Source organism: Phascolarctos cinereus, unplaced genomic scaffold, assembly GCF_003287225.1.
Source record: "Phascolarctos cinereus isolate Bilbo 61053 unplaced genomic scaffold, phaCin_HiC Scaffold_726;HRSCAF=1367, whole genome shotgun sequence".
NCBI classification, from domain to species: domain Eukaryota; kingdom Metazoa; phylum Chordata; class Mammalia; order Diprotodontia; family Phascolarctidae; genus Phascolarctos; species Phascolarctos cinereus.
In genome coordinates, this window is record NW_027556098.1 from 283,859,240 (window position 1) to 283,886,025 (window position 26,786).

The 26,786-nt window shown below is 40.0% G+C and overlaps 1 protein-coding gene across 4 annotated transcripts in view; it reads left to right on the forward strand.

Moving 5' to 3' along the window:
- CUNH11orf97 (chromosome unknown C11orf97 homolog) overlaps window positions 1–26,786 on the forward strand; it is a 78,965-nt gene that overhangs the window by 16,415 nt on the left and 35,764 nt on the right. Inside the window, exons 3-4 of one of the 4 annotated variants that reach the window (XM_021000708.2) lie at window positions 5,855–5,980; window positions 7,354–7,484. The exons of 1 other annotated variant lie outside the window; for it this stretch is intronic. In XM_021000708.2, the coding sequence (XP_020856367.1) occupies window positions 5,855–5,980; window positions 7,354–7,358 (131 nt within the window). In that variant the 3' untranslated portion in view covers window positions 7,359–7,484. Of the gene's footprint in view, window positions 1–487; window positions 1,321–2,658; window positions 2,952–5,854; window positions 5,981–7,353; window positions 7,485–26,786 lie in introns of those variants that run through there. 2 more of the 4 variants (XM_078147153.1, XM_021000709.2) reach the window with 2 other exon arrangements.

Below are 26,786 nucleotides of genomic sequence, written 5' to 3' on the forward strand. Positions count from 1 at the left end.
TTTAATACTCCAATATCCTTCTTTGTGCAACTTGAGAAAAATTAAGAGTGCTATTCATCAAAATATATAGTTATATCAATATAACTGTCAAGCCAAAAAGTCTAATGATAATTTATATTATTTTTATTATTTTTTTAAATGATTACAAAAATTGGGGCAGCTAGGTGGAGCAGTGGATAAAGCACCAGCCTTGAAGTCAGGAGGACCTGAGTTCAAATGTGGCCTCAGACCAAACACTTGACACTTACTGTGTGACCCTGGGCAAGTCACTTAACCCCAACTGCCTAAAAAACAAAAACCAAAACAAAAATGGTTACAGAAATTAACTAATAGACCACATTTATATTACGGAAGTATATAGTATACCATTCTAAACTTTCTTCTACATAAGTCAGTTTTCACAGTCCAGAGATGACATGCAGGAACCAAAATATGAATATGAATCTATGATTATACTTGTCTTTTTTTTTTTTTTTATAAAAATCAGGTACACTTTCTAGGAATCTCAGGAAGAAATATTGGGGTTGGTGACTCAAGCAGTTCAGGATATGGAAGAAACACAAGCAGAACAAAAAGATAAGAATAACATTTGATGCCAAGACTCAGTACAAGTGTCTGATTCCTGACCCTTAACTTTCTTCTCATGCTTGTTGTCCTTCCTTGCTCCAGCTCTTCTTGAATTCACAGTGGAAAGAGGCCTGAAGTTGGGTCAGAAGAACTATTTCTGCCACTTATTAGCTGCAGATAGCTGTAGAGGCAAATCTTTTAATCTCTCTGCTCTCCAGAATCTCTGTAATTTTCCACTTACTCATCTGTAAAATGGAAGTAACAATAATATTTGGATTACCTGCCTTGATGTATTATTGGAAGCAAAGTGCTTTGTAGACCATAAAACAATACATGTGCTGTCATTGCTATTGATGAACCCTTATATTTGGCCCACCTCTCTCTTCCTCACTGTGTCCCTGATGCTTTCCTTTTGGACTGGAAGAGTTGTGCGTGCTCGCCAGCAAAAGAAACAGCTGCCACAAAGAGTGAACCTACTGTCCCCTTTCAGCCTGCCCAGATACAAAGGAACATCTTTCACAGCGAACTTTATCAAAAGCACACAAGCTACATGAGTTTTCTTGTGTCAGAACTGTCCATTCCCTAAACACAGAACAAGAAGGGCACCATATCTATCAATTCATATCTGCAGTTACATTATTTGTTTTGTGCATCCCTGTGCATTTTCATTTGCAATTGTACTCATTATACTTAGAATGTATTCAGAGGCAGCTATGGTAACTGAATCTAAAAGAGCACAAATGAATTAAACTGGACTGCAGATATGTTCTGTCTAATGCACTTTAACCTACCTTGTGCAAAAATACCTTGCTTACTTCCGGGGAGATACAGGGATGAAAATAGCCACTGCTTACTGAAGCTCAGGCACAGTTCTATCCATTTGGAGTTAAAGGGGCCTCAAAGGCCATCTAGTCTGAATCCGTGGTTTTATAGATCAGGAAACCAAGACCCATCAAGTTCCCCAATATTATACAAATAGTGTCAGAGGTAGAATTTGAACTCGGATTCCCTTGACTCCAGGATTGATGCCCTTTTTTTTTTCCTTTCTTTTAGGCAATTGGGGTTAAGTGACTTGCCCAGGGTCACACAGCTAGTAAGTGTCAAGCGGTTGGTCTGAGGTCGGATTTGAACTCAGGTCCTCCTGACTTCAGGGCCAGTGCTCTATCCATTGCGCTACCTAGCTGCCCCCCAATTGATGCCGTTTCTCTTGTACAAAGTTGCATACATAGTTCTGTCCTATACTTTTTAAACTGACACTACATTCCTTCACAAAGTGTAGGGCTAACCTGAATCTATTTCATTATTCCCAGCATTAGGAAGCTAGATGACACAATAGGTAGAGCCATGGTCTTAGAGTCAGGGAGACCTGAGTTGGAATCCACCCTTAGATACTAACTTGTGACCTTGGGCAAGCCACTTAACCCTGTTTGCCTCAGTTTCCTCATCTATAAAATGAGCTGGAGAAGGAAATGGCAAATCACTCCAGTATTTTTGCCAAGAAAACCCCAAATGGGCTTATAAAGAGTTGGACATGACTCAAACAACTTAGTAAGCTAGGTGACCCAGTAGATAGAGTGCTTGGCTTGGACTCAGGAAGACTTATCTTCCTGCGTTTGTAATACAGAACATTATTTTACCATTTAGGTAGTAGGGCCCTTTGGGCCATGGAAAGCAGAAGTTGCTGCTTAATCTTGCCCCAGACCTCTTTCCTCCTAAATCTAAACAATAGTGAAATGTACTCTTGCATAGCTTAGCATAGCCCATACCTCCAGCGCAAATGGATAAGAAAGCTTGCAGTATAATTACATTTATACCAGAGACCAGGACACCTGGTCTGGTTTGTGTGATCCCTGACCTATAATGATGGGGTGCTCGGGTGCTTGTGCTTATACTTGTGCCCCAAATGTCTCCCTAGTCTCAGAAACACTGTCTCTGACAACCACTCCCCAGCCCAAGGACACTGTGCCTAGCAGTTATTCATGCATGGGCCTCAGCACAACCCTTATCTGGCTGCTCAGGCCCCAGCCCTCAGATCATGTCTCTGGAAGCCTCCCAATTTCTTAGTTGTGAGAAAGCTTTCCTTTGTTGCAGAGTATTCTTTCATCAAGACAGAGGAAGAGGGGTGTCCTTGACCAGCCCAAGAACTCTTCCTCCTGCCAGACTTCAAAGATCCATTCCCTTCCCTGTCCAGTATACTCCCTGTACTTTCCCATCCACAGCCCCCAAAGACACCTGCATCTTTGGATTACCTCATCAGTGTTCCTGGCATTTCTTTCCCATGCTCTCTTCCATATAAACCCTAGCTCAAGCCCTGATAGGGGCTGCTTGATTTGAATGTGCATACCCCTTGCAGCTGGGCACTAATAAATCCACATTTTAAATTATGTCTGGGTCTTGCTTGCTGATTTCTCGGTACAACAAGTTCAAATCTGGCCTCAGACACTTACTAATTTCGTGATGCTGGGCAAGTCACTTAACTCCTGTTTGCCTCAGTTTCCTCAACTACAAAATAAGGATGATAATAAACCTACCTTCCAGGATTGCTGTGAAGATCAAATGTAGGTACTATATAATTTCTAGGCTAGCTTCACACTTTAACCTGAATCTAATTTCCTTTGTTACTCTGGACAGGTGCCTACTACAACGGGCCCTTAATAAATGTTTGTGGACTGATTGGCTGAATAGGGAGGCCATTATATGAAGGGTGGTGATCAGCAATTTTCTACCTCCTGGCAGGATAGGAGAAAAGGAAATTGGTTTGAATTGCAGAAAGAGATTTAGGTTAGATATAAGGAACTACTTACACATTGTAAGATTTTTACAGAAGGAGGCTGTGGAGTCACTTTCCTTGAAGTTGTTTTAAGAAAAGAATAAAAGCCTGCCTTGTTAGATGGCTAAGGCAGGATTCTGTTTGCAGATACTCCATTCACCAATCAGGGAGTGGATGAAAAATGCAAGGAGTTCAGTTTTGCAAAAACAACACACTGCCACTTAATGTCTAAGTGAATGAGGGATGTCAATGAGACTGGATGATATGTCAGTGTTTACAGCTTAACATTATTTTCCTCACAACCCTGTGAGACAGACAATAGCTGTAACTATTATTATCTTCATTTTACAACTGGGGCTCAGAGTCCATAGCTAGAAAGTGATGTATTATGTAAGGGAACTCTGAACTTTAGTTTAACCCCAGTGGCTCCCTATTACCTCTAGAATCAAATAGAAACCCCTTTATTTGGCCCTCACACCTGGTCTCCATTCTACTTTTCTAGCTGTGCTACAGATTACTCTCCTTCACCCCCCCCACGGACTGCCAAACTGGCCTTTCTGTTCTTCACTCACAACACCCCTCCTGCCTTGTTTCCCATGCATCGCTGAGTGCCCATGCCCAAGATGCATTTCCCTCCTCACTACTGCCTCCTAGAATCCTTAGTTCCCTTCGAAGCTCAGCTCAGATGCCATCTCCTACATCAGCTCTTCTGGATCCCCCAACTGCCAGCACCTTCACCCTCCCCATTACCTTGTACACTTTTATATATACTTATATATGCCCATGCAGTCTGCTGCAACAACGATGTAAGCTCCTGCAGCCAGGGACAGTTTCTTTATTGTCTTTGTATTACCCAGCACCATGATGTCTAGCCCAGGGATGGGGAACCTTCCGCCTCAAGGCCACATGTGGCCCTCTAGGTTCTCAAGGGTGACCCTTTGACTGAATCCACACTTCAACGAAGAACAAATCCCCTCAAAAGTCAAAGGGCTGCACTTGAGGATCTAGAGGGCCACGTGTGGCCTTGCAGGCCACAGGTTCCCCACCCCTAGGCTGGCCCCATAGGAGGTTCTTAATAACGATTGATTGATGAAACATTCTTGGCAACATAAAGACATTTTAGAAACCATGCAGAGCATGGTTGCTGCCTTGGCCCAATGAAGAATATTTATTTATTTAGTACTGTAGTTATTAGCCCCAGAAACAAGACAAACAATTCCTCCTGTTTCTTTGGATATGTCCATTACTCCCTGCTTTCCACAGGGGTGAAGTGTTCTGGACTCCCCATAAGTCCTTTTTGACTTTAAGACTTTTTTTATTTTGGCTAGGCAATGGGGTTAAATGACTTGCCCAGGGCCACACAGCTAGTAAGTGTTATATGTTTAAGGCTGGATTTGAACTCAGGTCCTCCTGACTCCAGGGCTGGTGCTCTATCCACTGCACCACCTACCTGCCCTTGACTTTAAGACTTTTAAGACAGCTACTCCTTGGGAGTTAATGCCAGCTCCATGAGCAGATTATTAAATTATATTTATTGAATTGCAGCTCTCGGCCTGTGAGTTTTACATATTAATTTGTCCTTGTATCTGCATATATCATAGGTACTGCTTCTCAGAAATGCTTGCTACAATTATTTTGAAGCATAGGCCGAGATCCATCCATAAGATCTAGAGTTTTCTTTACTTCTCTCAATTTAAGGATTGGTGAAGATTCTTGGATTCATTGGAGAACTGGGCATGGTCACATTTGGTCAGATCACTCATTTTTGCAAATTATCATTTTGTAAATCCTGCTTCCAGGAATTAAATGAGAGTCAGAGAAGGTTGATGGCATGAAATAATTCCAAAAATTATTTCCTAGAATTCTATGCTAAAGTTAGATGAAGGTCACAGAAATTTGAATCTTAGGGGAATTCTGTGAACACATGATACTCTGCCGGAGGTTTCACTTAATACAATTTAGTAATGTTAGGTACACCAGTTAGCTCTACATATTTATTGGTCCAGAACTATAATTTTGTTGGTGGAAGGAACTTCTAGTGAGGAAACTCCCTTCATCAAAGCAGATGAGAAACTCTGCTCCTAGAGAGCTATCCAGAACACCAAGGAGTTGTGTCATGCCCAGGGCACAAAGCAGTATGTCTCAGGGGCAGGCCTGGAACCTGAGCATTCCTGACTCTTACAGCTGTTTGCTTTCCACTAACCACTATTCTGTACTGCCTGCCACTTCATTATATTTATCACCAAGTTTTATCCTGTATGTTTTTTACTCTGATTTTTATCCAGATTTATTTACAGGCAAGTGAAATTAACTAAAAATTTTGAAAATACTTAATAAGAGCTTGTTAATGAAAATAATCTTATTTGCTTGATTTAACAAGGAAACCAATTAATTTAGTAACAAACTAAAGAATCATCTAAAAACAGTTAAAAGGTTGGGTTTTTTTTCATTATTTAGGCTAGAAAGCAAAACAAGCTGAATAACAACTCATTTTATTGTTTTTAAAAATATTGACAGTGGCTCTGGAAGGGATCTGGAGCATTAAAAGGAATTTCTCCGTGGGAAACTTGAAGCCAGGATCACAGAATAAAAACAGTTTACTTCCACCACCTAAATACTATTCCAGACATGGAGGAATAAGAAGTAAGATACACACGATCTTGTAGCTCAGAAGAAAGAAAGCATGTTTGATTATGAACTAATGTGATATAATGTATTAGGACAGCTTTGAATCAATTTTTTTTCCTTTTACAGTTTCCATTCATTAGAAAGTGTTTAGTGATATCTACTTTAACTTGGTGTTCAAAATGTGGCACAGTTTACCTGTTTCACATCTTGATGCAACAGACATTTATACTAAATTATACTCATTATTTTCTTTCAAATGGGTTTTCAGGAACAGAGTTATCATCAGCGCCCTAACAGAGGAAGATTCTCCCATATTTGCTTTTCTCCAGCTGGCTACATACCTATGATCATACAACCCAGTGGGAACAGGGACACAAAGTACAGTGTAGGAAGTAATAGAGGCAGAGATTGCCCTACTCTTATTACAAATAAACACTGTTGTACCATAAAAGGCCAGGTAATGCACTGCGCTGTGGTGATGGCAGTCAGGCAAGCGTGGAGACTGCTGGACAAAGTGTAGAGCCCTTCCTCTGGCAGTGAAGTTAGGAGCAGTGCCTTAGTCATTCCTGACTCTCATAGCCAAAGTTCAAGTGGCTGTAGGAGAAGCCAAAGAGCAACAGCCGGAATTTATAATCCAAGCACAACTATAGGGTCAGGCAAAGGACTGCATTCTACATGTGCTGGGAACACAGGCAGAAAGGGTCTGTGAACCTAGGGCTGGCCACTTGGAGATGTGAGGCCAGAAAGTACATCTGCAACTAGGAAATGAATCCAAATGGGGTACTCAGATGCTGCTAACTGAGCCCTAAACAGAATAATCAGAAGTCTTTCATATGTAGAACCTTGGCAATTAAAGTGAGGTTTTTTCCCTGCTGCCATCATGTTTGAGATTTTGCTTAGATTTCATATCTTTAGCTGGTAGCTAAAAAGGCACTGGTTATTAAGCTTATATGCTGAAGTTTAGATACCCAGAAAACTAACTTTTCTTGGGATCTTATCTTTCTGCTGCTCACCTGTTCTATTGTTTGTCCTTTTGCACCAATAAAAAAAAGTGATTTGCTTCTTGCAACATTCATTATACACCTTGTTTCTTAAAAATAATAATTTAAAACCAGTGTATAATTAGATTATCAAATGAAAACTACTTATTCAAATCAAAAAACTTACTTACTTGGCTTTTATTATTATGCCTTTTTTATTATAGGCAGTGTAATTCATAAGGTAGTAACACTGCTCATTGAACATGGTTCCTATAGTCTGACTCTTATCAAATGAGTTTTCATTTGTTCATAATAAAATAAGAATTGCCTCAAAATATGATGGAGCAAAATCTGGTGCATCTCTCCAAGCAATATATTTACTTATTTATTCATGTTTCTTTCCTCTAGGATAAGTAAGTCTCCTCTATTGAGAAGTCACTTCTTTTGATGTCCCAGGAGCTAAGAAGAAATCTAGGTACATACCCAATCTATTTAAAAAAAACAAAAACAAAAAATAAAATAAAATGTTTTAGTCTATATTTTTTTTTGTTGGCAGTCATTTCTGTCTTGCCTGTAAATGTTCCAGTTTCCTGAAAGGAACTCACCTTGGCTCCATCATGATGAGGAACTGTAGGAGGACTTTGGTGGAGGAAACATTAGTTCCATTTGAATTTAGGTCATGATTGGTAGACATTATGCATTTATTCATTAGCCTTTGCACACAGATTATCACATGAAGTTTACAAATTGATAGTGAAAATAAGACTTCTGTTCATAAAATATAAATGAATATTCAGTGATATAAAAACTGCACTTAAGATACAGAATCAGGGCTACTTTGTTTTTTATTAATTTATTTTTAGTTTTTAACATTCACTTCCATAAGCTTCTGAATTTTAAATTTTCTCCTCCATGCTCCCCAAGACGGCATGCAATCTGATATAGACTCTACATATACATTCCTGTTAAACATATTTTCACATTAGTCATGTTGTAAAGAAGAATTACAACCAATAGGAGGAACCACAAGAAAGAGGAAACAAAACAGAAGAGAAAAAAAAAACAAACAGTATGCTTTAATCTGCATTCAAATTCTGTAGTTCTTTCTCTGGATGTGGATAGCATTTTCCATCATGAGACTTTTGGAGATGTCTTAGATCCTTGCACTGCTGAGAAGTCTATCAAAGTTAGTCATTGCACAACGTTCTCCTGGTTCTGCTCACTTCACTCAGCATCAGACTATACAAGTCTTTCCAGGTTTTTCTGAAGTCTGCTTGCTCATCATTTCTTATAGCACAATAGTATTCCATTACATTCATATACCACAACTTGCTCAGCCATTTCCCAATTGATGGGCATCCCCTCAGTTTCCAATTCTTTGCCACCACAGAAAGAGCTGCTATGAATATTTTTATACATGTGGGTCCTTTTCCCAGGGTTAGTTTTAAAAGCAGTTTTGCCCTTGGAATCATGAAGATCTGAGCTCAGATCCTGCCTCTGACACTTAACTAGGCGTGTAACCAAGGGTGAGCCACTTAATTTGTCTGCCTCAGTTTCCTCATCTGTTAAATGAGGGCTATAATAATGCCTGTAATCACTATGGGGCTCAAATGAGATTGTGTACGTACAGCACCTGGCAAACTTTAAAGTGGAATATAAATGCCAGATGTTATTGTTCATCTAATAAAAAAAATGAGGAAACAGAAGCCTAGCAGAGAAACCATTTGTCCAAGATGAAACAAAAATGGTGCTAGAATTTCGAGTGTTTCCCGACCGTTACTCCAGAACTTTTTCCACAGTGTCATTTTGCTTTATAGGCATACTTCAGAACTATTGCACATTTGGTTCCAGACTACTGAAATAAAAGGAATATTGTAATAAAGCAAGTCACATGAATTGTTTTGTTTCCCAGGATATAAAGAATTTGTTTACACTACACTGTAGTCTATGAAGTGTGCAATGGTATTATGTCTAAGAAAACAATATACATACCTTAATTTAAAAATACTTTATTGCTAAAAAATGCTAACCATTATCTGAGCCAGAGGGGTAAGTTAAAAAGTGATACATCACTAACTGGAAGGCCTTTCTCATGCAGATCTCCCCATCACAACAAACAATTTTTGAGACTTTCACCCTTCCTGGTGAAGACACAAGAGCCCAGGAGCCACACTCTCAGGAAGGAAGGAAGGAGCTTGGTTAATGTGGTCTAAACCCAGTTCTCACTACAACCAACTCAGTTCAGTGCATCAGCTCCAAAAAGAAAATGGTTAGCTGCCCACCCACTCTGACTAGCTTCTCTGTTCCACCAGGAACACAAGAAGGACAGGACACGTACATCTCCCTTGTACCACTGTGGTAGGTCCTGTCACAAGAGGCACACAAAGAGATGGCTGAGGAAGGAATAGGGACACAAACTAGAACACCCTGGGTTGTTTAAATCATGGGCAAATATTCTAGATGCACAATTTCTCAGTGCCCCTCCAAACATTTTACGGTGCACTATGGGGAATAAGCATTTATACAGTGCCTGTAATATGTCAGGGACCCTACTAAGCACTTTACAAATATCATCTCATTTGATTCTCAACAGCAACTTAGGGAGATAGGTGCTATAATTATTATCCCTATTTTACAGTTGAGGAAACTGAAGCAAATAGTGCCTCAATGTTGAGGGCTGTTGGTATGTATGTACCCAGGATCAAACTGCTAGCAAGTGTATGAGTCTGCATTTGAACTCAAGTCTTCTTGATTCCAAGCCTAGCCCTTCTGGAAGAAGGGGAGGAAAAAGATAATCAGATCCCTAGCAACAGTTTCTTCCTTGATGATACCTAATATAAACTTAGTTAACCTAGGCAGGAGCAATAGCCAGTAATCAGCTCCGGTCCAACTATGTGAGACCATTTAAGTTCGGCCAGTTGAGAGCCTGTGGCCTTATCATAGTTACTAATTGGTGAATGAGGCAGCTAGATGGCTCAGTGGATAAGAGTGCTGGGCCTGGAGTCAGGAAGACCTAAGTGGAAATCCAGCCACCAGCACTTATGACCTGCATGACCCGGGACAAGTCACTTAACTTCTGTCTGCCTTAACCACTGGAGAAGGAAATGGCAAACCATTCCAGTATCTTTGCCAAGAAAGCCCCATATGGGTCACAAAGAATCACACAAGGCTGACAACAACTGGTGAGTGGTATTCAGCTGGGTAACCCTCAAGTCCTTTCTTATCATCTTAGGTTTGCACTCATGAGCCTCTGGGTGTTTCTGTCATTCTGAACCAATGACAATTTTACTGCCTTGGCAAGGTGTAAAGAAAACCATTTGGACAGCAAAAAAGACTATATCAAACAGCTAACTACCAGCACCACTCCCAGAGGCACCATCTTTAATTGCTGAGTCCTCCATCTCCACATTCTTGGGCTATGTGCAGTTACGGGGAGAGGAAGGTGCCTAGCACAGGGATCCTTCAGTAAAAGCCACCAGTTCCTAACCAAGAACCTGCCCAGTAAGGTGTGGAACGGCCAGGTAATTTCCCTTTCCCCAAGGCTGTTGGAGTGAGGGGCTCTGAAAAACTAAAGAAAGTGTTCTTATGTGATCAAACAGCTCTCTCTCTCTCTAAAGGACTGCATGTTATTATTAACAACCATATAAAGAGAATGGTACAAATCGCTAGTAAGAGAAGTTTTAGTCAAAATAACCCTGAGGTATCACTTCACAACCTGCAAATGTCAGAGATGACCAAAGGTGGGAATAGTCAATGTTGGAGGGGTTATGAAAAGACATGTATGTATTACTAATCTGGAAGGCAGTTTGAATGATTTAAATAAAATGACCAAACTGTCCATACCTTTTTACCCAGAGATTCTACTAGTAGGCATTTAGCCTCAAAGACAAAGTCCCTAGATCTATCAAAATATATATAGCAGCACTTTTTGTAGTAGCAAAGAATTAGAAACAAAGTAGATGCCCATCAATTGGGGAATAGCTAAGCCAACTGTGGTACAAGAATGTGATGGAATGTTCTTTTGCTGTAAGAAACAATGAATATGATGAATACAGGGAAGCATGGAAAGACTTATATGAACTAATGCAAAGTGAAGTAAGCAGAACCAAGAAAATAATATATACAATAGCTACCACCATTTATACAGAAATGAAAATTAATGGTGCATGATTACAAAGAACAAAAAAAGAGAGATGAGAAAACACCTCTTCCCCAAAAATACTGCTTATATTTTCCTTTTTTTTTTTTTTTTCAGTTTTGATGACTTTTTTTTCTTGTTTCCTTTTCCTAGAAAATTATTTGTTACATGGAACAGCTTTCTGGGAGGTGGAGGATGAGAGATAAAGGGGAAAATTTAGGTGATGTAAAAACAAAAATTATCAACAAAAAGTTTATTTAAAAAAAAAAGGAAAGAGAAGAAAGTGTTCCTTGGATAGTGTGGAGTCAGCCTGTGAGGACGGGAGGAGGAAGAGGAGATACTTTCATTAACAGTGGTGACAGCATTGTGATACAGCATCTTTGGGCTATTATTTCCACTTGAGTGATCTCAAGGGACAGCAATGTTTTAAGATACTTAGGAAATAAATTTTTGAATAGGATAAAACTTTCAGTTTGTGGGGACCCTGAGATCATCCATCTAGCCCTTACATAAAGCATAAATCCCATATTTCTGTATTTTTACACTTACCTTCCCTATAAAGCATCATAGAAATAAAGTTGGAAGGGTCCTCAGAGACCATCAGATCAATCCTTTCATTGTACAGCTGAGAAAACTAAAGCCCAGGGAATTAGGTGACTTGACTAAATCCTTTGGCTCCAAAACAAATACTTTTTTCACAGCATCACACTATCTACTTTCTTTTCAATTTTCTAGTCATTCCTTTTCTGTCTAAATTTTTACAATTTCTTCCTTTGCTGAATAAACATAGCTAAAATACATTCAATCCCATGTTGCTGTTGTACCGAGAAATCAGCAAGCAAGACCCAGACATAATTTAAAATGTGGATTTATTAGCCCAGCTGCAAGGGGTATGCACATTCAAATCAAGCAGCCCCTATCAGGGCTTGAGCTAGGGTTTATATGGAAGAGAGCATGGGAAAGATATGCCAGGAACACTGATGAGGTAATCCAAAGATGCCGGTGTCTTTGGGGGCTGTGGATGGGAAAGTACAGGGAGTATACTGGACAGGGAAGGGAATGGATCTTTGAAGTCTGGCAGGAGGAAGAGTTCTTGGGCTGGTCAAGGACACCCCTCTTCCTCTGTCTTGATGAAAGAATACTCTGCAACAAAGGAAAGCTTTCTCACAACTAAGAAATTGGGAGGCTTCCAGAGACATGATCTGAGGGCTGGGGCCTGAGCAGCCAGATAAAGGTTGTGCTGAGGCCCATGCATGAATAACTGCTAGGCACAGTGTCCTTGGGCTGGGGAGTGGTTGTCAGAGACAGTGTTTCTGAGACTAGGGAGACATTTGGGGCACAAGTATAAGCACAAGCACCCGAGCACCCCATCATTATAGGTCAGGGATCACACAAACCAGACCAGGTGTCCTGGTCTCTGGTATAAATGTAATTATACTGCAAGCTTTCTTATCCATTTGCGCTGGAGGTATGGGCTATGCTAAGCTATGCAAGAGTACATTTCACTATTGTTTAGATTTAGGAGGAAAGAGGTCTGGGGCAAGATTAAGCAGCAACTTCTGCTTTCCATGGTCTAAAGGGCCCTGCTACCTAAATGGTAAAATAATGTTCTGCATTACATTACCAAATTCATTACACAGCCTTCAATATATTAAGTCAAGTAAACCCATATGTACTGGCTAGTTGCTGTTCAATCTTATTTGACTCTTCATGACCCCCTTCAGGGTTTTCTTGGCAAAGATACTGGAGTGGTTTGCCACTTTCTTCTCCATCTCATTTTACGTTGTGAGGAACTGAGGCAAACAGGGTTAAGTGACTTGCCCAGGGTCACCCTGCTAGTAAATATCCAAGGCTGGATTTGAACTCAGGTCTTCCTGTCCAGGCCCAGCACTCTATCTACTGAGACACCTAGTATAGTGGCTAGATACATCCTGTAAAAATGTCAGCTAAGTGGTAGAGCGGATAGAGCCCTGGGCACAGTTCAAGTTTCAAATCTAACACTGTGTGATCCTGGAAAAGTCACTTACCTTCTATCTGCTTCAGTTTTCTCAACTGTGAAATGGGGATCATAATACCTACCTCAGAGGTATTGCTGTTGTGAGGATCAAAGGAAATAATATTTGTAAGATGTCTGGCACAGTGGTAAGTGCTAAATAAATGCTCGTTTGCCTTCCCTTGTAAAAGATCTATATTATCTCCATTCCTAACCCTAGGTTCTCCAGAATTTATGTGAAAATTATTATATAGTTAAGCTAGTAAAGGAAAGCCTTATCTTCATGTACTTGCAAGCCACTTCAGGCCAATATTTTATCTGTGGGACTCCATTGTCAATCTCTGGCTAGAAATTACATTATTTTACAATTTACACATTTTTTACAAAATTGACAATTTTACAAATTACAAGGTGTTTTGTGTTGTTGTTGTTGTTGTTGTTGTTAGAGGCCCAAATTGGGAAGATAACTCATGTCTTAACATCAGTTAGGAAATATTGACGGCAGGAACCAGCCAATTCTAATGAAAAAAAACAAGTACTTACTCATGTCATAAGCTGAAGTTTATGAAAGTCCCTTTCCTGGAGATCACTACAAATGATAATCAGTCACTTTTCTAAACGGTATAATTGTAACTCAGTTTGGAGGCAGTGGGGTGAACTGCTTCATCGTTGGCCATTCCACTTTCTAAGACTTTCTAACTCAGCACAGGGCCCTGTAAACCTTTTGGTTTTTAACCAAACCTCACCCCACCCAAAGGAAAATTGCTCTCCTTTAACAGGAAAAACCTCCTTGACTACCCAGTCAAACCCGGTTTTGAGTGCGTGTGAAGACCCTGTGGTTGTAAAATCTGGAAAGATGCCGAAGTTTAGCAATGACTCCTGACCACTACTATTTTGACAGCTTTGATTAATAGAGTAGGACATTTTGTACAAAAGGATGGGTGGGTGCTGTGAGCAAAGGCATTGATACCTGAAGACTCTGAGATGAATATTTAGGCTCTTCAGGCAGGAAGTTTCTCTGAAACAATTTAAATTAAGTGGGGTGTGACAGTCATGGGTCCCTGTTTTGAAGATTTCTGAGGGTACTTCAGTGTTCAAAAAGCATATGAAACTCTTCCCAGTCCCCTACATTGCCAACTTTCCTTTTCAGTCACTAGAACACCCAGTCACTCAACAAATATGCCAGGAAATTCTGCAAATGGAAGTCAAAATTTAAGGAATTCATGATATTAATGCAGTATGGGGTGCTGAGAACCCTAAAATATAAGGGTACAGGGCAAGTCTGCCTGGAAAGATTTTGAGCACTCAAGCCTTTTTTCAGTCAAAGTAGCAAGGTTTATTGTAATACCAGTATGGGGCAGATTCCTAGTAAATCTGCCTTCGATGGGAGTGAGATTAGTGTTTATATACAAAAAAAGACAGTGAAAAGATCGGGATGGAATTAAGGCATGGTAAATAGCCTAGGGTGGGCCAGGTGCAGACAATGAAAGGAGTTAAGTGGTCGGAGAGCCACAGTGAAAGGTCTGTCAAGTAAGTTAATTAAGTGACCTGGGCTACGGAAATGTATGGGAAAATTCTAGGACTGGGTTGCTTTCAAAGACATGGACTTTTCCTTTTAGGGGTCCAGTTCCCATCACCCCATCAGTATTATGGAAGCAGTACGGCCCAAAGGAAGTCACACCCTGCCCTGCCCCTCTCCTCCTCTTCCACTCCCCCATCCCCAGAAGATAAGGGTTCAAATTCTAATTCTGGTACTTAACTACTTGGGTGACCTCAGGCAAGTCACTCACCCCTCAACTAAACAATAAAAGGGTAGGTCCAAAAGTTCCCTTTCAGCTCAGAAGAGGATCCTTGTTTTAGGGAGGCCACAAGATGCAGTGAAAAGATAATTGTTTCTGGAATCAGGGAATCTGTATTCAAATCCTACCTCTTGTGGGGGCCTTGGGCAAATCACTTAATTTCCCTGGGCCTCAACTTCCTGTTACATGGGGAGGCGGAAGAATTGAAGTTTCCTTCAAATCTGTTATCCTGTGGTGGTGGCAATTGCAAATGTGGACCACATGAATGGAAGAATTGCCTCTCTTTGTATCCCTATAGCTTAGCCCAGTGCCTGCCACATAGTAAGTGTTAAATAAATGTTTATTGCACTCGGCTTCTTCCTTCATCCCTCCCAATCATTGAGATTCGTTGCTAAAGAAGACTAGAATCAGGAAGCCCCAAAGAGCTGTTTCAAGATGATGGGTGCCTATAAGACAAAAAACCCTTTTTAAAAATTTTTAGGCTCTTACTTGATGATAATACAGTGATAAGAAAATAGGGAAAATTTCTTTTTTTCATGATTTTAAAATAACCAACCAGTTTAATCTTTAATCTCTCATTCCCTTTAAAAGAAATGAATTAATTTTGTCTGTTTTTGTGATCCACTTAATCCTGTGTCATATATCTTAACTAAGGCAAAAATGTGTCACATTTTCACAATCCATTGGATTTTAGTTCAACTCAGTGTAAAAGATTGTTACTTAACATTTTTTTTAAAAGCTTCATTCAATTGGAGCATCACAGTGTTATCCCAGCCTAATAGTAGGTGCTTTCATAATTGCTTAAGCAAAAGAGTATTGCTAGAAAAAAATTACAATAAATTAAAGACTGAATTTTTTGGTAGCTAATATTCATAATTATGATTTAATATCAATGCCAGGAGAAATCTCCATGATGAATTGAGGTTCAGGGATGCTGGGACCCCAAAATCACAACACACAGTTCCTGTCCAAATGAATTCGATCCAAGCCTTCTTTCAAAGACAAGGTTTATTAAAGATCCGCCATATTGGTCAGACTCTTAAAGAATCCAAACATTCGTGAGCTATTGGCAAGATTATAAGAATCTCAGCCCTTGGCTAAGGTTCTTAAGGAATCTGAGCACCTTAATAGGGACAAGATGGACCTTATATACAGAAAGACTGTGGGAGGGATCTAGGAATGGCCAAGTAGTTTGGGGTGACTGGAGGGATGACTAAGGAGGATCTGAAAGGGAGTGACCAGTAAGCTGGGGTGACTGTGAGAACAGAATGTCAGGGACCTTGACCACGTGGCCAAGGGGAATGGAGCCTAGATAGGATTAAGGGTGAGAAGTGGTAGGTAACAGACTATAGGGAGATGGGCTAAATTAAGGGTAACAAACAACTGGGAGATTGGGCATAGGAGATAAGGAAAGGCCAGTTGAAAGGACTATAGCTTCAGGCAACCACCAGAGACTTCCTTGACCAAGCCGGGAGAGTTCAAGGAGAGTCCTTAGAGAAATGGTACCCAAATTCTTTTTGGGGTGAGGGACAATGATCTCGGCTTGGGCCCACACCTCATTAGTTACAGTACATCAAAGGAGAGTGAGGAGAAGTGTAGGAGAACTAGGAGACAGGCTTATCACAAAAATCTAGAGAGGAGAGAGTATCCAGGACAAGTAAATTATCAACTGTGTCATAGGTTGTAGAGAAGTCAAGATGAGGACTGAGAAAAGACTATTAGATTTGGCAGCTAAAAAATCATTAGTAACTTTGGATACAGCAGTTTCAGTTGAATGATAACATTAGAAATCAGATGATAAAGGATTTAGAAAAAAAGATGAGAAGAAATGGAGAAACTGATTACAGGTGATTTTCTCCAGAAGTTTAGTCATCAAAGGGAAGCTATATGATGACTTTTTTCATTTAATTTACTTAACAGTGATTCAATTTGTGCAAAGGCTTATAAATTTGATAGAGGGTGTTGCTGTTTCATGATGTGTTGTGGTGGAACTGTCTAAAAGAATTCAGAGTCAGACCACCTCTACTCTAAGCATAGGCATTTATTGAGATAGATATCTCTCATGATTCCTGCTAAGTTCCAAGAGGAACCAGCAAGGAGGAACCAGCAACTTCAGAGAAAGCAAGATGGATTTTTATAGAGTAAAGATGCAATTACAAAACAGAAATTAGGAATATTAAAAAGGTAGAAGGGGTTTGTTAAGGGATTAGGTAATAGGGGAGGGGTCCTAGCTGCAGTGGCATGTGATTACCCACAACACATACAGAAAAGCCTACTTGGGTGGTATGTATGTATGTATGATAATGATATTATAATAAGCCTCTCTACATCATAAATTCATCTACAGGGCAGCTTCTGCTGTTACTAAGCAGGTACCTACTTAGGGAAACTCCCTTTTACTGTTTTGGGGTCCACATCCTGTTTGGTGGTGCTTTCTGACTGCCTGAGTATTGTGGTCCTGCCGGATGTGGTTGTAGTTGAGTGCATGGACACATCAGCTGTTTCTGTGGGAAATATGAGGAATGGGCCTGGGGGCAGTGGTTAGGTAGAGGCAGTGGCTGGGATCCCATCACATGGACACACCTGCTGTTTCTGTGAGAAATACAAGTTTATGGACACACCTATTGTTCTAGTGAGCAGTGAGGCATATATGAAGAAGTAAGGATATTGAGTGGGGGGGAGTGGCTAGGTAGGGGCAGTGGACCTGCTCTTCAGTGGGGCCTATAAGGAAATTAGAGTATCGGGGCTGGGGGCAACTTTATTAGGATTAGGGTTCCATCATTCCTCTCTCAAAGAGCTGTTGCCCAAATTCATTTGGGAAAAGGGACAAAGGTCTCGCCATAGAGGTGTCCTTGCCTCCATGGGTCACAGGGAAGAGGTTGACTGGAACTGAGCATAGGCCACATCCAGGGGATGATGGGTGACTATGAGCTGATATCCACTGTTTCCTGCCAACTGTAGGTGAATTGGCCTGTAGTCTGGTAGACACAAATCTGACAAGCAAGTTCAAGGTGCAGGGCCCCAGATATAAGGAGAAAGAAACCAAGAGCCCCATGATGGTACTATTTACTTTTGACTTTCCCAAAAGTTTCTGCTCTGACTCCAATTCCTTTAGGAGAATCAGATGCTATTGAGGAAGTATAAGTAACAATACTTTTGCAGGTAGAAGCTTTCTACCCCTGGGTTTAATAAATATACAAATGAATTTGTTTATAAGAGGTCAACTTTACTGCAATTATAATAAAAGAGTTGGGAGGACATTTTACATCATTTTGAATCATTTAAGGACCTTATTTCATACAGGCATATATATCTAGTAACAGGCAAATGACTAGGCCAAATACCCATTTACTAAATTATTTAGGCTACAGAAAAGAATATAATTTTAGGCTGAATAGCTCAGATCTAACACACATTTTATTATAGTAGCTCAGATGTATCCCAGTCTTAGACTATGGGATAATGGCTAACATTGTTTCACAAACTTCTTTTCCTTTGTCTAATTATTCCCATATCATTCAGAAAGAATGTTCTATTTCAGGAATTTAATCTTTCACTTGACTACACAGGCAGGCAAACGACAAGCCTGAGTACAAAACAAATTTACCCAGTTGTTTGGCATATGGAATGACTACCCATTCAGATTGAAAACAGGAGGATTTCTGCTGACCACTTGCTCTAATTACAGAAATTTGCTATAAAAGGAAAAAGCAGGGACATGCCAGATATGACAGGATAAAACATCCTTACCTCTGTTTGAAGTCAGATAAAAGTCATAGTTAGCAATTTCACCTCCTAGCCAGACTCAGGAATAGCCAGGTGGGAAACATTGCTTTTCAAAGGAAGACAATGGGGAAACTGAGCCAGGAGGGTCCAATATTAGACTGAGGCTAAAATCAAGCAAACCTCCACCTGTAGCAGGATCACATTCCCTCTGAGTAGCTTGTGGCATTTCTCTCAGATAGCTGATTTAATACAGGCAACTATATCTAAATTCAAACTCAAAATAAAATTAGTTACTATCCCAAGGGCTTTTACTTCAAATGGCAAGTTGCACCAATCACAGCTTAGGGCTAGATACAGTTATTTTTATTTTTAGGGAGTTCCAGTAAGCAATAAAAATTTACCATAACTTACATATATAAGAGATTCCACTTAACATCTTTCACTTGCTTTTTTTTTTTCACATTTAAATTTACTCTGGTGTAAAGACAAATAATTAGAAATCATTTCTATATTATACATAAGCTTGCAATTTCTCAGTAAGCCAAGTTCATTGTTTAGGAACTCCATAAATCAAACAAGCTTTTATTTTTTTCTTGGGTCATCAGAAGATGACCTTGCCCACCAGATGGTTTCTGGGCATTTGGCAAGTTTACAAATAAAGGGTATTGACAGGGACCCCAAAGAAGGGGCTGCCTATCCACTCTATGACATTCTTCTTCCGGACTGATGAAAACCACATACTTTCTGCATGGCAAGTCCCCTATTTTTAATCTTAATTTAATTTGTTTTGCCCTGACTGATTTTTCTTTTTCTTGCAAGGATGCCTTTTGGGTTCCTATATTTTACTTTTAGGATCCTGGCACATGTGGCCCCCTGTCACACCCTATAGGCCTACATTGGAGGCCACCTTGATCATCTTCCTAAAGGAGGGGAGTAGGGAATGTCTATCCTGTCTACTCTTAGATCTGCTGTGGGATCAATTTTAGGTTTTAACATTATAATAATGTCAAATAATTTAGTTAACAATCTTACAATTTTCATAAGTGAGAGCCAAAATTGTTTTAGCTGTAAGACAGGGTCAGCATGGCTTAATAAAAGGAAAATGATAAATGTTAGAGAAGATGTGGGAAAACTGGAACACTAATGCATTGCTGGTAGCGTTGTGAACTGATCCAACCATTTGGAACTATGCCCAAAGGGCAACCAAACTGTGTATACCCTTTGATCCAGCAATACCAGTACTAGGTCTATAACCCAAAGGGATCATAAAAATGGGAAAAGAATCTACCTGTAAAAGAACATTTATATCAGCTCTTTTTGTAGTGGTAGCAAAGAACTGGAAATTGAGGGGATGCCCATCAATTGGAGAATGGCTGAACAAGTTGTGGTATATGAATATAATCGAATACTATTGTGCTATAAGAAATGATGAGCAGGCAGATTTCAGAAAAACCTAGGACTTATATGAACTGATGCTGAGTGAAGTGAAGGATAACACTGTACACAGTAACAGCCACATTGAGTGATGACTGACTTTGATACACTTAGCTCTTCTCAGCAATACAAGGATTTAAGACAATTCCAAAAGACTCATGATGGAAAATGCTATCCACATTCAGAAAGAACTATAGAGTCTGAATGCAGATCAAAGCATACTATTTTCTCTCTCTTTTTTTGTTTTTTTTCTTTCTCATGGTTTTCCCCTTTTGTTCTGATTCTTCTTTCACAACATGACTGATGTGGAAATATATTTAATATGATTGTACATGTATAGCCTTTATCAAATTGCTTGTAGTCTTAGGGAGGGGAGGAGGGGAAAGGAGGGAAGGAGAAAAAAACCTGAAACTCAAAATCTTATAAAAGTGAATGTTGAAAACTATACTATTAAGTAGAAAAAAATTAAGAATTGAACCGAATATATTTGGGAAAGGTCCTGGTTTGGAGGTCAGAGCTAGCTCTACCTTTTATTATCTGGGTGACCTTGGGCAAGCAGAACAGAAACTGTGCCAGGTAAATGGGGAATGGGAGTAGGCTTATCTAGGCACTAAAACTGCAGAAGTGGCAGGAAACAACTAGGGCCAAAGCCTGGCTGCCTCCCCTGAGGGCACGGGATGCCCCCAAAGCGGGTTACAGTCTGCTTTGGTTGGAGGTTGCTATTACCAAAGTATGGGGAGGGGTGAGGGATAACAGAGGAAGAACTAATGATGCTCTTGGCATTGTAAGAGGAACAGAAATGAAGGCTGTCATCAAAATATTAGATAACAAAAAGAGAAGATGTGCTATACCTGTCACGGGAGCACGAGACTGTGAGGTTAACTTCATTATATCGAGGGAAAAGGATGAAGACCTCCAGCATGTAGAGAGGAAGCACCTGAATTGAGGTCACAGATTCTTTGGAGCATCATATTTATATTTACATAAAACATAATTATGATGTATAAAATATTTATGCATGATTATAGTTTATATAAAACACTTTATAAATTGTTTATCATTATAAATGTAATCTTATATTTATATATACTTGAGTATAACACATAGACATTTCTTATGGCTTTATAGTTCAAACCATCTTAAGTAAACTTTATGAAAGATTTAATTTTTTCAAATGTTCTTTGACTTTTATCCTGTGCCCATTTAAATGTAAAAAAGATAATAAAAATGTGCCTATTTAAATTAATTCATTTAGAGTACTAACTATGCACTGAGCCCCAAGGCAGGTGGGAAGACAGAAAAATAATTCAGACATGGCCCATAACCTCACAGAGTTATATGTAAAAATGAGCATTCTAACAATAATACTGATATAGCACAAGTTGAATATTTCACATAATTGAAATGCTCCTTTATGAGAAATTTGTGTGGTGGATAACTGCAAGCACTGTCCTGGTTCTATGCATGAAATTCGGCATACAAAGTCTAAAAGTTCTCATTTTCCACAGGAATGAGGACTTTTTCTGGCATTGATCAAAAAGATGATAGGACCCTAGATGTAGAGCTTTGAAGGGTCCAGCAAAACTTAGAGGTTATCTAATCCAATCCCCTCATTCTATAGTTGAGGCTCAGAGTGGTTAAATTACTTACCAAAATTCACACAGAAAAGAAGTAGTAGAGTCAGAATTTCAACTCAGAACCTCTCACTCCAAATCCATGATGAAGTCTCTGATAAAGCATGAAATTCCCCTGACAAGATTAATTCTTTGGTAAGATGTGACTTCTTGTCCTGTCCTGAGTGTCCCATTGACAGAATATTACTATTCTAATTGATTCATATCCAGCAGTGTGTACCTGGGCTAGATTCTTTGACTAGGCCTTCAAAACCTTCAAAGGCAGACTGGGGAACTGGACAGAAAAAGAAAGACCAGAACCAGGAAGTCAGAGTGAATAGTCAATTGCAGGACTTGAACTAGTTATTAGACATCCTTCAATGATTCTTCCATCTTAAATCTTTTCAGTCATTTCAGTCATGTCTGCCTCTTCATGACCCCATTTGGGATTTTCTTGGCAGTTACACTGGAGTAGTTTGCCATTTCCTTCTCCAGCTCATTTTACAGATGAGGAAACTGAGGTAAACAGGGTTAAGTGACTTGCCCAGGGTCACAGAGCTAGTAAGTGTCCAAGATCAGATTTGAACTCAAGAAGATGAGTCTTCCTGACTTCAGGCCCAGCACACTATTCACCTAGCTGCTTATCTTCTAGCACCTAATATCCTAACCTCCCAACTAAGCTCCTTGAAGGCAAAGGCCATTTCTGCCTTTCTTTGTACCCCTATAGTTCCTGTCACATACTAAAAACTTAGTAAGTGCTTGTTGACTGACTGATTAATGACCTAAGGAGTCTACTGACAGGAGAGAATTCCTTGGTCCTCATTAGCATAAATTCATTGTTTTTGTCTGGAAATAGAACAGTATTAGACAAGCAGTGAGCTAAATAGTCATTCAACTTGAAACAGTGGGTCCCATGTTGCTCATTATTCCACTTAACTCTATTTTATCATTCACTATAGCTTAATCCTCAGTTCTACATCATAGTTTAATCTATAATTCTTCCTTATAGCTAAGGTGTTGGAAATGCCTGTTGTTTTTGATGCTCAGTCTTTTGTTCAGTCATCTCTGACTCTCTGTGACCCCATTTGGGGTTTTCTTGGCAAAGATATTGGAGTGGTTTCCCATTTCCTCCTCCAACTCATTTTACAGATAAGGAACTGAGGCAAACAGGGTTAAATGATTTGCCCAGGGTCACACAGCTAGTTATGTGTCAGAGGCTGGATTTGAACTCAGAAAGATGAGTCTTCCTGACTCCAGGCCTGGCACTCTATCACCTAGCTGCCCAAGCCTGTAATAAAATTTAAATTTATTTCCTTTATTTCAGTTTTTGGCGGAGACTCAGAAGTCTTCAAGTATGTAAAAAGTGTTATATCCTAGAATTTTTAGAGCTAAAGTCACTTAAGAGGATCCTCTAGACTAACTTCTTCATTTTACTGACAGCAAAGCTAAGTCATTAAGTTCAGTGATTTCTCTGGAGTGCTCTGGTAGGTAGTAACAGAGCCAGGGCTATTCCTGATTCCTAGTCTTTTCACTACTATTTACCCTTCATTGTAAAGAATATTTTTAGTTTTACTGTTCTCTTGGAATGTCCAAAAAATAACTTTTTTTTGTACAGGGAATTAAGTTAATGAAACATCTTTAGTTGTTTCTCCAATAGTGGCGATGGGCTTCCATTGATCCATCTACTTTCTAACCAGTGCCCTTTGAGGGCAATGGAACACGTTACCAAGATAGTAAGTTAGGATCATGAAGCAAAATGAAGTTAACTGGTCGATAATAGGATAGAGCCCCATGTGAACAGAAACAGTCAGAGTGGAGAAAAGTTTTTGGTGTGTACTTCTTAGTCTCAAACTTGCAGTGACCTCAGGAAAAATTTAGGGTTCAGGTTTATCTTCAGGAGCTATATTTGTAGATTTTGAATTCTCACATTAAAAAAGTAAGGGGATGTCTTTATATTTAGTGACTCTCTTTTATTTGGATAAAGCTAATTTCTGTCTAACATTAATAACTAACTGCTACTGGGAATTACGTGGTCTGAGGAACTCACCCCTCTCCCATTTCCAGGAAAGGGCCTTTCTCTGGACCCTCACATATGGTCTAGACAATGTTCAGTCCTGGAGGTGCCTGGACTCTAATGAAAAGGGTTAGGTTCCCTTTTCTCATTTTGGCTTCTTATGTCCTCCACCCCAGTGCCCTTGAGAAAAGTTACTCAAAGCTTAGTGTGATAAGACCAGCATTTCACTGATACAAGTTCTTTCTTCCCACCTGCAATATGGGGAGGTTTTACCTGAAAGGTGCCCCAGGACCAGATTGGCACCTGCTTCCCTCACTCAGCTTCCTGGTCATCTTGGAGCATAAAAAGTCCCAGTCAAGTGGAGTCTGGGGCTCCAGCCTGGACTGGGTGAGTGTTTAAGCTTACATGAATTACCATACTCTGATAAACCACTGACCAGATAGCTGCATTTCCAGATAGAGAAGAAGGGGGCTGCATTCCGAAAAGTTAAGTGTAGTTATATTCTTGTTGCATGTCTTTGCTATGTTAGGGCAAAGTAAATCTCTTTTTGTAAATGTTCAGTAACTTGTGGAGTACCTCATTTTGTCTCAATATTGAACCTGAACTAAGAGGGTCCAGGCATTAGAACTGCAGCTACAACACTTAGATTTTGGCTCATGATCAGAATATCCCCAAAGTACAACGCAGATTGTCAATGTAGAAGCTGCTTGCCTTCTCAATGAGGGTAGGTGGGGAGGGAGGAAGGGAGAAAATTTGGAACTCAAAACCTTGCAGAAGTGAATGTTGAAAACCAAAAGTAAATAAATTAAGAGAAAAAAAGTAGAAGAGAAAAAAGAAAGGACAATGTAGAAAGTTACTCAATGTACAATTATGATTCAGGTATGGGACAGGTATTTATTTCCTACACACAAAAGAAATAGGAAAGACACAAAAGATTAAAAGTTTTAAACAAACAGCTAATCTTTCAATTTGATGGGACACAGAGTCATAAACATCAGAACTTGCAGCAATTTTTGAAACAGAACGATTCCTTCTGTAGAACAGGCATTCCAGGGGTAGCTAGGTGGCACAGTGGATAGAGCACCAGCCCTGGAGTCAGGAGGACCTGAGTTCAAATCTGACCTTAGACACAAAACACTCACTAGCTGTGTGACCCTGGGCAAGTCACTCAACCCCATTGCCTAGCCAAAGAAAAAAAAGAAAAGAACAGGCATTCTACATTTCACTTAAGCTTTGCACTGTCTCCCTCATGGCACATGTCCTCTGGCAGACCAGGGAAGGGATCAGATTCATCCTTCTGCTACTGGTCACCTTCTGCAGAATAGTTGTCTAAGATTCGATACCTGCCTCCTACCAGTCAGCTCCAACCGAAGGACCCAATATCTCTGAACCTTTCAAATTCATGAGGACTCCAAATCTGGACAAGTCCATTGAGGGATCAATGCCTATTCATATAAAAGCAGAAATAACAAACACCAATAAGGCAGCCCAAAACTTGGGATCAGGAATGCCTATGCAGGACATGAACTTTAGTGCCAAGTATTCCTGACCACAACAGTGAGAGGACACTGACTCATTCTCTAGCTGCTCTACCGATAAACTCAGGGTTTCAGAGCTGTACTCTTAGGCATAAAGCCAAATAGCATAATCTGGGGTTAATTCTTATCTCTGAGAACTTTCCTTCTTAAGTGGACTGAACAAGGATAACATCCAAATTCCCTCCAAGTACTCATAAGGAGACAGGTAAACAGGATCCTGACCCAGGCCCCCCACTCTCCTAAAGTACATTGCCCTTGGACAAATTCAAAAGAGAAACACTGACATGAGCAGATAAGAAAAGGATACTCTGATATTACAGGCAATGCTACATTACTATTCCCAGAATTCATCATTACAATTATTCCTTCCTGCAGAAGCTGTTCTCCACTTCTGTACCATGCTTCCTTTTCATTTCAGCCTGTCATAATCTTTTTTTTTTTCAGAGGCAATTCTGGGTTAAATGACTTGCCCAGGGTCACACAGCTAATAAAAATCTGAGGCCAGATTTGACCTCAGGTCCTCCTGACTCCAGGGCCAGTGCTCTGTCCACTGCAATACCTAGTTGCCCCTGCCTGTCATAATTTTTACTGTCAATCAATCAATCAACAAATAGTTATTAAGTGCCTACTATGTTTTGGGCATACCGGTAGGCACTGGGGATACCAATATAGGCAACGATCATTTCTAGTTCTGAATGTATTCTCCCTCCTCAAATTTTATTATATTTATTTATTGAATGTTGTATCTCCCAGTAGAATGAGAATTTCATAAAGGTAGGGACTATGGTACGGTTTTGTTTTGGGTTTTTTTTTTTTGTCTTTGTATAGTCAACCTTTTGGCAATTCACAAAAAGGGCTTGGAAGGAAGCAAAGGGAGATAGGTGGAGGCCATCTAAGATCCCAGGAGATTTCAGACTTTACCTGGGGACTAAATATCTACATGGCTACATGGCCTTTGATGGTGTCTTTGGAGGGGACCCTAAACTTGTGGATGAGGAAGGGAAGAGAGTCAATGCCTAGCTCTCCTTCCACTTCAACAAGGGAAACCTTTTCACATTTCTATAAAGGGAATACAGGTAGTGTAGACCTCCTCAAACCATTTTAAATCCCCAACAGTTGAGATAGGCCTAAAACTTGGATTGGCCAATCAGGAGAGACATTTCAGCTCACTCTGGGCTTAATCTACCAGAATGCTTTGCACGCTCTGGCATAATAGACATGCTTTGCTTTGCTCTCTGAGTGAACTCAAAATGCCCCTTCCTGTCTCAGCAGCTGAGGCTGATCAGGAGCATGCTCTGTTGATGACTACCAAGGACAAGGACAAGGCACCTTGACTCAGACACTATCTTGAATAATGGGACTTTTCTTACCATAGTATTTTATGGATATATGGTATGTTAAACAAAGACATTCAACTGATACTTTGACATTCTCCTATCTTACTGTATTTACAATATTCACTTAAGACATTCCTTCCTTAGGGGCAGCTAGGTGGCGTACTATGTAGAGCACTGGCTCTGGAGTCAGGAGTACCTGAGTTCAGATCCCACCTCAGACACCTGACACTAGCTATGTGACCCTGGGCA